Genomic DNA, 12,734 nt, shown 5'->3' with positions numbered 1-12,734 from the left:
CAGCTACCCATCTGGCTGTAGACATACAAGGAAAGAAAAGTATGAAAGCTATGCTCAGTGGCTATTTTGCAGACCCTCCTTCCCCCCTCTGCTTAGCGACAGACTATTTTCCTTGCCTACCTTCTTACTAATAAGCTCTCCCTCTCCAGGCTGCCCGCTTAGCTCCACAGCAGGTGTGGTGGGAGTAAACAACAACAACAACAACAACAACAACAGTAAGTATGGGCAATTTTACTAACAACTATCCAGCAATAGATGTCAATAGTAAAGCATTGCTTCTAGTAACCTCTATCAATTGTTAAACTGATGGGACCCTACACAGAGGAACTACAATGGCGACCTCTACCACACGTGTTGTTGTTGGTGGTGGTAAGTTTGCTTCTGTGAGAGACATTTGTGAGTCCTCACTACCTATCACTTCACTGACCATAGTGACCTAGGAAAGCCTAGCCTTCAAGGTTATCATGCTGAACCCAGGTGTGGAAACCATAAGCAGCACAACAAGCTGGTTTGGGAAAGTGCAAAATACCACACACGGATCCTGTGATTCTTGTGTGTTCCCTTGGAAGAGAGATAGACACTCATTCAAACAATCCACCTTGTCAAAAATATTGTGTTTAACAAAGCAGACTGCTTTGAACAATTTCACTCAAGCATAGTAACGGTCGTCATGACAAAATAGCCAATCATCTTCCCCTCTTCAATGTCATCAGTGGAACTTCCTGCATCTTGATTCTTTTGTAACTGAGTTTTGAAAAATGACATCTTTCAGTTGGTGTGATCTGCCACCTACTGGTCAAGGAAATTTCTTCCCATATAAAGTGGAAAAAGTCAACAACAGATAATTTCTAGGGTGCCCCCCCTAAAAGTAGCACAGGTGTATATGAAATCACTGCCATTATTATTATTCATTGCTATTATTATTAGTTATTACATTTCTATACCGCCTTTCATCTAAGGATCACAGGGCAGTTTGCAATATCAATTCAAAACTTCATCCTCTCTAATTAAACAATCTTTGGCCTTTTACATTACATACATAATTTTATTTGTATGCTGCATGTTAAAAGCATCTCAAGTCAGCCTAGAACATGGAAAAAAATAATTACAAACATAATGAACTTAGTCATACTGCTGCTGCCTCCTGTATTGTTTTTGCTGTGTTTGCAGCACCAAAGTGGCCTTTGTGAGAAAGACTTCAAGAGTAAACCCTGAGGAGAAATCCTTACCAGCTGCCTTGCGAGACATCTTCAGGAGGAGAAAAGTAGTCATAAGCAATAAATAAAACATCAAAAGGTAAACAAGCGAATTAAAAAAAATTCTACATAAATCATAATAAGATCTAAAAAGATACAATATATATATTAATAAGGTAAAGGTAAAGGTACCCCTGCCCGTACGGGCCAGTCGTGTCCGACTCTAGGGTTGTGCGCTCATCTCACTTAAGAGGCCGGGGGCCAGCGCTGTCCGGAGACACTTCCGGGTCACGTGGCCAGCGTGACGAAGCTGCTCTGGCAAGCCAGCACCAGCGCAGCACACGGAAACGCCGTTTACCTTCCTGCTATAAAACGGTACCTATTTATCTACTTGACTTAGGGGTGCTTTTGAACTGCTAGGTGGGCAGGAGCTGGGACCGAAAGACGGGAGCTCACCCCGCCGCGGGGATTCGAACCGCCAACCATACGATCGGCAAGTCCTAGGCACTGCGGTTTTACCCACAGTGCCACCCGCGTCCCTTACATAGATCATAATAAGATCTAAAAAGATACAATATATATATATCAATAAAAGCAGCAAAAAACAGACACTCAACAAAAACCCCTAAACAACACCCCAGCCCAAGAGTCTGTTCAGCAGCCTCAACTTTTGTAGTTGGAGTCAGTCTAGTTAAACTGTGTATGAGGAGCTTTTTTGTTTTTTGTTTGTTACTGTGTTATGCATTTTTGTGGTTTTATATTGTAAATTGCCCCGTGGTGCCAAGATGAAGGCCAGTATAGAAATTTAACAAACAAATAAATAAAATAACCATTTCTCATTCTCGGAATACAAGTTGTTTGTAATTAGACAAACCTGCCAATAAAATCATCCTTTTTGCCAGCATCTTTGTCCCACACTGTAATATCAATAATTCCACCTCGTTCCTCATAGAGATGCAAGTCAAATTGTTCTCTCCACTGAGGATTCAAAGTTTTTGGCATAATCTGGGGGGAAAAGTAAAGGGAGTTATGGAAACTTGTACCTCCTGGAACAACAGAATATTCTTTTGGTATAGTTAAGAAATAGTTCAGAAAACCAACAGCTTCATCAGACATTTTCAAATGTTTATGTAGGAAATAAGGTACACTAAAGATTAAATATAGTATGCTTTTCCGCAAAGTATGAATTATTTTAGAATTTTTTCAGGTTCCGTAAAATGTTCCCTTAGATGTGCGCTAATAAAGTCAGTTTCTTACTGATAAAAATTCAGCAAAGCTACCTTTTAAAAAGTAACAGGATAAAATGATTAGCTACAGCATATACCAGTTCTTTTTACCATTTGCATAGGAAAAGATGTTGGTTTGCTGAGTTTCTATATTGTTTCTTGCCCGGTCTTTTAAAAGGCATAGACTCAAGCATGATTTCCCCCACCATACCTTGCCTGAAGAATACAGGTAAAATGTAACAAATGCTACGCCTTCCTTCACAGAATTCCTTTTCTCAGCATAGGATATTTTTGTTTGTAGTATTCATAAACAGGATTTCAACAAAAGAGTGCTTATCCATAAAATATATATATATATATAACTAATTTCATATAAACAATAATCAGAAGACCGTCTATCCCCAGTCTAGCTCCCCAAAGCTTCAAGAAACACATTTTTCTTGGGCATAACTAAAGTAATACACAGTCACAGCTCGGCTCCTGAATGCCTTCATTTTGGAATGTTTCGCCTCCCGGACGCCAAAAACCTGGAAGTAAATGCTCCGGTTGTCAAACGTTTTTCAGAAGCTGAATTTCCGATGCAGCTTCCGCTTGAGTGCAGGAAGCTCTTGCAGCCAATTGACCTCAGTTGTTGAACATTTCAGAAGCTGAATGGGCTTCCGGAATGGATTACATTCGACAACCAAGTTTGACTGTACTAGATCCTGTTCAGTCTAGACCCAAATGTCCTTTTAGAACTAGGGTCACTGTTCAAGAACCATAAAGCTAGGTGCATACATCCAGTGTAGCTCAGGGATATGGTTTTTGAACTACAGAATCCTATCCATGGCAAACCAGTTTGAAGCTCAAGAGAGTTTCAACGTAAGTACACAGAGGCCCAAGTGTCTGCGGTTTAAAAAGAAAAACTTGAAATCTGCATTAGACATATAAAACATGCAGATCTTGCGTACTACAGTTCCCATCAGCCTGAACTAACATGGTCAATGGTTGAAGGTGATGACAATTGTATTTGGAGAGCTTCATGTTGGCTAGGCCTGCCTAATGTATATGTAGTAACTAGATTTAGATCTACTACAGCTACAACATTGTTGACTGAACAAGAATCCTTGGATTTCAGTTTGGCAGTCTGAAGAATTATTCAGTGACTCTGCTTAACACTCAAAATGCTGCAAATACATTTTAAACCACCACCATTTGGAATAACAGTTCAACAAAGTTACCTTACTCTTGTACTTCTGGTGTCCCAGTCGGAATTTCACATAGGGATCACTGAGCCCGTTTGGATCCATGGCTTTGAGTTCACGACCTTCAATCAAAGTGACACTGACTATCCCTCTCCACAGCTGAGCTTTTCTGTGCAGGTCTGACAGGCGAATACTCTGGGTCTGAAACTTTAGGTATAGAGAGAACTCTGATTTAGCTAGAGCACAAGAAAACCATAACCCTGTGATTTGCTTCCCACCTGAATGGCTATTTAAAGAAAGTGCATAAGTGAATACCCCAAAACTTAAAAAAACAAATTTAAAAAATATATTCAACTTGGATTTCCCTGCCAAATTGGCACAGTGTAATCACCATTTTTATAGTGATAGGGCATAACTCATCAGTACATTGCCTTCTTATGTAGCCATGAATTATATCATAGGTCAGAGGAAACCCAACATGGTGCTCTCAAGATGATGCTGGACTACAACTTCCATAATTCATGACTGTTGGCCATGCTGGCTGGGGGTAATAGGAGTTGAGGTCCAGTAGCATCCGGAGGGCAACATGTTGGCTATACCTATCATAGGTCATCTATACCCAGTTGCCTTTTCAAGATTAGATCCCATGCACTTTGTGCTTTCAGACCACCAGCACACTGGTCCAATTCAAAATTATTCACATTCTGCTGGGAATTATAACCTTATATGTATGTACACCCCTATACAGACCATGGTTTCATTATATAACATTGATTTCTTTTCCCTTTTGGCTACCATGTCACTGTACACAGTACAGTCCCTTAAGAGGCAGAGCTGGCTGCCACTAATTTCCCTTTTCCTGAGGCGGAGGGAGATGAAAGGGCTACCACCAGCTATGATCCAGAAAGAAACCTCCATATCATACAGGCTTGGTTGTTTGGTTGTCCATTAAGAGTTTCCCATGTTCTCTCTAGAGCCTAGCTTCCCCAGTCTCGTTAGTGATGTAGCATGCAGGAAGGCAACTAGATGGCAATCCTTTCAACAAGCTTGCCATTCTCCCATCATATCTACCAAACAGCCCACAGCCCTGATTCTCTTCCTGACCTAAGGAAACTAATCTAAACCAAGGCTACCCACACTGCTTCCAGACAATCCCGGGCAATCATCTATCTAATCATTGACTGATGGACTGGCTAGTAGCATTGGGTTTGTGGAGATCTGGTGCTGGCTTCTAGGTCCCTGAAACCAAATGCAGGGTAGATTAAGAATATTCCATGGGATGGGATGTTATACCTGGTTCTGTGGCACTATTTCTAAAGGTTAGACACCATTTGGATCTTAAAACATTCTCTTTTTATATTTCAGTAGTTTCTTTTCATGTCAAAATGTCCCAAGTGAAACTCCTATTAGGAATTATGAGTACAGCTTGGGTGGCCGCATGATGATGCAGAAAAAGATAGTGGTCATGGTGGGGTTTTTTTGCAAACCCAAACCCAAAACCCTTCTACTGGCATTTCAACCTGTCAATTCACATCTGCCAACCCAAAAGCTGATTACACACAAAACGAATGAAATATACTAGATATACTAATTTCAATCCGCAAACTACCTTAGCAATCAACAGGCTACATCAGTGCTCAGAAAAATCTGCTCTTCCACCTGCACAACAGGATTTCCTCCTCCCTGCACCTACCTCCCACTCGCCACAGTCTCCAATCCAGAGTGAATAGACAAATGTATAGTATTTTTTTTTAGTTGCGGAGTAAGCTGCAGCATGAGAGACTGCTCAGGCTACAAACCATGGAGGCGCTACACAAGAGTGGCTAATCTCTGGTCCTCCAGATGTTATGGACTCTGACTCCCATAAGGCCCACCCAACATGGCCAATTTTCAGGAATGATGGGCGTTGTAGTCTAGCAATATTTGGAGGGCCATCCTGCTCTACACCCTGACAATATGTTTTGAGGTTTGGCAGCTATCGCACCTGCTTCATCAGATACTTCACTTTCACAGCTACAATACAATGTAGATTAATAGATCCACAAACCACAATCTACGCCACTTTAAGCTCATCATGTAAACATGGATATCTTTATTGCATGTTTGTATTTTGAGGTCTATATCTAAACAAGCAGTTAATACTGTCAATTCTTTTATCAGCCTGCAGGTTTTATAAGGCCCACTAAGCCTTTGAATTTGGCCATGTGGCAAACTCCACTCATCTGACATCATATGATGTCAGGTACTGAGATGCATTATTTCCAACGTAGCACTGACACAGTGCTAAGATCAGAGGTAAGTTCTTTGACAGTAGAAGGCAGCAAGCAGAGACTTCTCTGATCATAGCGCTGTGGTCTTCCACAGCACTAAGGTAGACAGCTTTTCTCATTTTCTATGAGCCAAAAGAGGTTTCCTGCCCTGAGATATGAGATACATCTTAAAAGAAGGCACTTATTTAAGGGAAGAGATTAAAAAAAAATGTCTGTGGTATGCCAGTTGCTGAATGCCAGTTGAATGCCAGTTGCTGAAAACTACAGCGCAGTTTTGGGTGGGAATGGGGTAAACTTGAGACTTGAAAAGAGATGTGGGGGTTGGATGGTGAGGACGAATTAGGACAGTGGAGGGTATCGGGGCCAGACTGAGACTGGTCTTCCGAGTAGAGGAACAAAGCAGCAAATACACAGGGTTTTTTGTTGTTGTTTTAAAAAAAACCTTAAGGGGGGGGACAGGAGCCAGTAGGAAGGAGACAGAGGGAACTGGGTGGGGTGGAAGGATTAACACACAAAAAAATAATAAAGAACAGACGGACGAAGCTGCAAAAAAGTGCATGACAACCACTGGGTGAAGGCACAATTGAACTATTTTCTGGGCAGAATGGAAGTCCAGAAGCTTATTTGAATTTTGAGCGGTGATTTTGCATTCAACCACTAGGGGGAGCTCAACTCCCACCTTATGTCATCTCACATGCACAAGAGAACAGTGATTGAAAGGGCAGAGAGAGAGAGAGGCAAAATTAAAATTTATATTTCATAATTAAAGGCCTGATAAAACAAAACTAGTCTTAACGTTTCAGGAGGGAATGCTACAGAAGATGCCCCATTTCATGTCCTCACCAGGAAATCGCTTTAAATGGGATGAAAAGCAGGGTGTCATATAACCAACAGACAAATTCATATAGGAAGAGGCAGACTTTCAGATACTCCAGTCCCAAACAATTTAAAGCCAGCTCATGTGCATTTCGCACATTATGCACATTTTGTGCACATTTCTGAGTATTGAAGAATGTATTTTCTTTTGCAAAAGGTAAAACAGGAAGCAACTCTAAGGCTTGGCTCACAAATGCGACTCAGTTGCATTTGCCCTCTCCATAATCCCTCCTGACGGTTGCTAGGTGCATAAGAGAGTCTCTGAAGACCAGGCTGTACATGGCTAAACCCAGAGCTGACCACTACCGGCACCAATGGTAATTGGAACAGGTTCTGCTATGATTGTGGAATTGCACAAGCCCAGTTAATACTGCCATTTCTCCACAGAATTCTCTAAGTGGTAGTGAGAAGCGATCATGTTATGAAAATAAAAGCAGCAGGCCTGCAAGTGTGTACCAGCAATTGCAAGAAAATGTTTCTAAAAGCCAAAAACGAATAGAAATCTGAGGTTCATTATTTCTAGTTTAAGTAAGCAAGTCTATTATTTAATTGGGGAAGCCAATGTAGTCCCTCCCTCCAGATGTTGCAAGACCACAATGACATCTGGAGCACATCATTCCTGATAACTGGCTTTGCTGCCTGAGCCTGGTGGGATCTGCAGTCCAACAACATCTGGAGGGCACCAGTTGGCTATCCCTGGTTTAACCTCTCGCAAACTCTTATATGCAAGTGTTTGTACAACTTCACAGTAAAGTAGACTGAGGAATATTCTCTATATAGATCGACACAACAAAAATGCAACATTTTGGAGCTGACAACAAGTACCAAAGATGAAGTTGCAGCTACAATGCACTTTGCGAATCCTTGCCTAGTTGTGCAAAATATCTAATATGTGCAACAGAGGTTGCAGACATAGGACCCATTTCATCGTAACCTCATATTCTTCACCACGAAGGGATGAAGACTCATGCCTACCACCATTTTTATTCCTAAATTAGGTCTGTGGACTGGTAACAAAACTTAGCCTTCATTTTATGCATCTGGATGGCATGAGATTATTTACCGGTATGTCAAGAGTGAATTTTTAAAAATCAAGTAGCATGAGAAGCTTGATGCAGGGGTGAATGAACGTGTATGCAGGTGTGCACACTGCTTAATAGTTTATAATCCACTGATCAATTCATATATATTTCACAGCACAATGTTAGAACTAAATAAAACCATGTGTGTTTTGTATCATTTGCAAGAAGTGGCAAGAACGCCAAACCACCGACCTATTCAGGTGAATATATTTAGTTGCCTGTTCAAAGCTTGTTCATACTACAAACCACATTATGGAAAAAGGTAACCTGAATTCTGGAAGTGATGTGTTAGACACACAAAATTCCCCTTCCTCTTTCCCTACCTCCAAACCTTTCAGTTTTCCAAATGTGCTTTGGGGGTCACCAAACTCTCCAGAGAAGATTTGGGGTCTGCATTATGCAATTGGGAGTTCATTCTGCTTGCAGAATTGGATCTCCATTTGATCTGACCCTACATTTCTACTGCATACTTTTTTGGAATTCTTTACCACCCAATGAAAAATGCATTCACTAGTTTAGGTTGTGCTGACCAAGAAAAATGAGCACAAAATATGAAACAGGTCTTAATATAAATGGATGTCCCTGACCATTGCCTAGTTAGATGTACCGTATTTTTTGCTCTATAAGACTCACTTTTTCCCTCCTAAAAAGTAAGGGGAAATGTGTGCGCGTCTTATGGAGCGAATGCAGGCTGTGTAGCTATCCCAGAAGCCAGAACAGCAAGAGGGATTGCTGCTTTCACTGCGCAGTGATCCCTCTTGCTGTTCTGGTTTCTGAGATTCAGAATATTTTTTTCCTTGTTTTCCTCCTCCAAAAACTAGGTGCGTCTTGTGGTCTGGTGCGTCTTATAGAGCAAAAAATATGGTACTTCAGTGTTCTACAATGATGAAGGAAGTTCAATAGTGTTGCATTATATAATAAATCCTTATCACTTAAAAAGGCCTCATTATCGAAATTATAAACTGAGTTTTGCAGACCTAGTCTATGTGTCACAACTTTCCATTCAAGTGACACAATATAGAGCACCACAGTTCTTCTCAAGACCACATACTAAGAATTACCTTACTTGATCTTTTCCAACTCTTCCTCATTAACATTGTCTGCAAATGAAATAGAGCATTTTAATAACTTTTTACTTATTTGCACTGGAGGCCAGTTGTCTTCCAAAGGAGCAATGCACATACAGAAATGCCAAACACATTCCAAACAACTACATATGACTGAAATCAAACTACAAGCATCATTCACACTACAGCACATTCCAGAGAGATGCCAACCTCCTATTATTTCATGATGAAAAAGAAAAACAGGATAAACTAATAGGAAGATGTTTGGGATCAATAAAAAAGAGGTACAAATGTCAATGAACTCAACTAATTATCTCAATTTTTAGATTTTATTAAAATTAATGATTTTAGACTTAAGGCCACTTATTCCAATTACAATAATGTAGCTAATTGTTATGCATCAGCAAGGAAGATGAGTGGGTTTGATTAAGAAGATGTTCACAGAATAGGCCCTTCCAGTCACAGAATGTGTCATTTTGAGCCATTCTAATATCTCTCCACATCTACAGTAGAGATCATGCTGCTATATTGTTCTTGCTGGATTTTTTTGATCTCAAACAAGGCTGAAGAACCACACAGAAAATGCAGGAGAACAAAAATTTGATAACCTTGCTTAGATGTCCTGCAAAGAGTGCAGAAAAGCATGATCCCCCCCCCCCCGAATTAAACCTAAACTTAGAACATAAGGTTTTGTGAATGAAAAGCACCTCCACAAAATGTGAGTAGAACCTCTCCTTTTAATTCGTGGCACAAATCCGAGCCCTGCTATGCAAGCTCTCCTGAATTATGTACTCTGACGGGTCAAGATCTGAAACAGAGGCCTTTCCCCATTCTACTATCTAAGAACCTTTTAAATGGAGATGCCAGGATTGAACCTGGAATTTACATGTGCAAAATATGAACTATACTCCTGAGCTGCGGCTCCTCATTGGAGAGAAAGCTGTGTTACAAGCTTTTTTTGTGGGGGTTGACTGTGAAGCAGGTTTTGGGATTTTGTGGCAGCTGGAGTGGGAATTAATCAATTTTCAACATGGAGAACTTAGAACAGACTGAGACTGAATAAAAAGAGGCCTCATTTTGTACATAGGAAAACTGGCAGAATGTGCTTTCTTCTGGATACTAGATGACCCCCCCCCCAAAAAAAAAACCAACCACCCCACAAACACACACACACACCTGGAGTTAAGTGTAATACCGTCCATGTAAACAGGGGGCAAAATGTTAGTACATTCAAAATTCTACCACTTCTGTAAATATGGACACATTTAAAAAGTTTGTTAGGAAGCAAAAATGCTGGAGGAAACAAAAAATTGTTTTCAAATTCTTAATGGCTTCATCTGAGTTGCTTTATTCTCTCTTTTATACTTCAAGATATTATTTGCCAAAAAAATTACAGAAAAGTAAATTAGTTAAAGCACTGAATTTGAACAATCACTGTAGACAATTAGGGTTAGTACGTATTACAGAGAATGTCTTTAGTTAAATCAATGGAAGTACATCACATAGGATGACACTTTAGCTGATTAAAGTAATGGTCATTGGCTTGGATAGGTTTGCAAGCCATAATACAGGTGAATAATGAAGCCTGCAGCCTAGCTAGAAATCTAATTTTATTTCAGCCTTGATAATATTAATTTGCATTTTAACAACAGAAACATATGATGATTACTTGACTATAATTAGAGAAACACTGTAGTAATAGTCAGAAACTTCAGAGCCAAAACATTTTGTTTTAAATGGAACATATACTCAGGTATTCTGGTCACTTCCTTTTCGTAATACTGTTATGAGTTTCGGGTGTTAAGCTATGTGCCAGACCCTTCTAATTCCTGGATCCAGCAAGTGTTAGAATTTAATCAAGTCTTCTACTTCTTGGAATAGCCAGGCTAACCTCCTGGTGAGGTGATAGCCGGGGTGATGAGCCATTAAGGAGCTTGGTACGAGAAGGCAAATGGGTGGGGCCTCCTCCCTCAACAGACAAAGTCAGAATTTGGAGTACAGAGTTTTGCAGTGATGTGACCTAGAAGAAGAGTAGCAAGTAGAAGACAAACACAGCAATATTTGATGTCTGTTGGAATCCAAGGCTATGGCCATGGGAGAAACAAGATCCTTTGGGGGCATTAATGCTGTGAATCCCACCACTGTAGGCTCAGGTTGTTTATATGTGTAAACAAACCATATATCCTAAAAATACCACAGTCTCTGCTGTGCCTCATTCCAAAAAGAAACCAACACTCTGGGTAAGCGCTGGAAAAGCTGGAATCTTGCACCACTCACGAGATTGGGGTGGCTTGCAACAGTACATTTCAAGGCACTGGGTTATATCCAGTGCATAAGCAGTAATCACTTTTATGAGTGCAATGCAATTTCCTCTTCCCTCTCTCCCAATCTGCATGCCCCCCAAATCTGTTCTTGGGGTTTCTCCAACTTCTGGAGCAGTTCTGGAGATGCTGCCGGGGGGGGGGGGAGGAGTGAAAAGGAATAAAAGTTCTATTATGCTTGCCTTGGATTCAGCCCTGTACCCACATATTAATGCAAGCCACTTTGGGAGCCTGTAAATGGTATATAAATAAATACATTAAATGTATTTTAGAGGTGTTGGATTTAAGGCTGGCACCCCTCAATAAGGATTTTGTCACTTCCCCCCCCCCTTCCAAAATTATGCAACAGCTTTGAATTCCCATTTTCAAGGGGGGAATCCCTTTAATGCTCGAGAGATGCAGTGGCGCTGAATTAGTTATATCCCAGGATTTAAGGTATCACTCATATGTTTCTGAGGATTTTATATCTTCTAACGCTAATCAAGCAGATTATAGCTCTAGAAGATAAGACAGCAAGCTGCTCAAATGAACTCACTGTTAATCTGCGAGTTCTCCAGTGATGAAATCTTTGCACTGAACTCTGCTAAACGACCAACACACGAAACAAAAAAAATCCACTCATGCACTCATTTTAGCAAAGTATGCACATAATAGACACAAGTATGCATAAGCAAATCAAAAACAATACACAGCTATAAACAGTACATGCAATAGTACAATGCATGCCATGCATTATTCTTACATATAGAAACATGTTAGTTAACAATAAACAATATATAACATACAGTGAATACATCTTTTTTTTTTTGCTTACCAGATTTGCAGTGCAATCCTATACATACCTACTCAGAAGTAACTCCAGCTAAATTAAGTGGGATTTACTCCCAAGTAAGTGTGCATAGGATAGTAGCCTTAATAGTTTAGATTGTATGTTCATTATTCCCTATTTTACTTCCATTGCTTAATTAGAAACAATAGTTTATTACCCCTGGAATTTACCAATTTTTTAATGGAAAGATTAGTCAACCCAAATAGAAAGGTACCTTTTGGATCTTCTTGGTGTTCATGCTACTTAAGCAAAACCAGACATCCAATTGAGAATTATTGGAACTAGTGCTACTGCAACTAAGTTACGATAAACAAAATTAGGAAAGAAATTGCACAAATACTAGAATTATAGAGATAACATATTGACCTCTCAAATGCTAATAGGTTGGTAGAACCCTAAATAAACTGAGCAACATGAGGTTTTTCTTTGCAGGCCAGAATTTACTATAGGTAGGCATTGCCAAAGTATGTACCTTAAACACTAGATCCAAATCTACCTTCATCTCTCCACTGAGGATTTGCTAGTTCTAAAACAAACACAAAGTTTTACTAAACCAGTTATACATCACAAGAAACCATGCTACAAACTTTGCACATCTTTTTCCATATTCATTCTGCCCTGCATCCAATTAAGTCCTTTAAAAATCATTACAACTCCCACAGACCAAAACTATAATTCAGTGG

General features: G+C 40.0%; 1 protein-coding gene across 8 annotated transcripts in view; it reads right to left on the bottom strand.

The window, feature by feature from the left end:
- Window positions 1–12,734, bottom strand: part of MCTP1 (multiple C2 and transmembrane domain containing 1) — a gene marked incomplete at its 3' end in the record, with an annotated part of 198,899 nt that overhangs the window by 108,215 nt on the left and 77,950 nt on the right. For 5 of the 8 annotated variants that reach the window (XM_081212357.1, XM_081212354.1, XM_081212355.1 and 2 more), the window contains exons 6-9: window positions 11,758–11,805; window positions 8,896–8,934; window positions 3,643–3,813; window positions 2,071–2,201 (exon numbers count right to left, since the gene is read on the bottom strand). In XM_081212357.1, coding sequence (XP_081068483.1) covers window positions 2,071–2,201; window positions 3,643–3,813; window positions 8,896–8,934; window positions 11,758–11,805 — 389 coding nt within the window. The remainder of the gene's footprint in view (window positions 1–2,070; window positions 2,202–3,642; window positions 3,814–8,895; window positions 8,935–11,757; window positions 11,806–12,734) is intronic. The other 3 variants (XM_081212356.1, XM_081212361.1, XM_081212360.1) reach the window with 2 other exon arrangements.

This window comes from Podarcis bocagei (assembly GCF_964188305.1).
Source record: "Podarcis bocagei genome assembly, chromosome: 11".
In the NCBI taxonomy this organism is placed as follows: domain Eukaryota; kingdom Metazoa; phylum Chordata; class Lepidosauria; order Squamata; family Lacertidae; genus Podarcis; species Podarcis bocagei.
The sequence above is the reverse complement of the archived record's forward strand: the minus strand, read 5'-3'. Positions and strand labels throughout refer to the sequence as shown.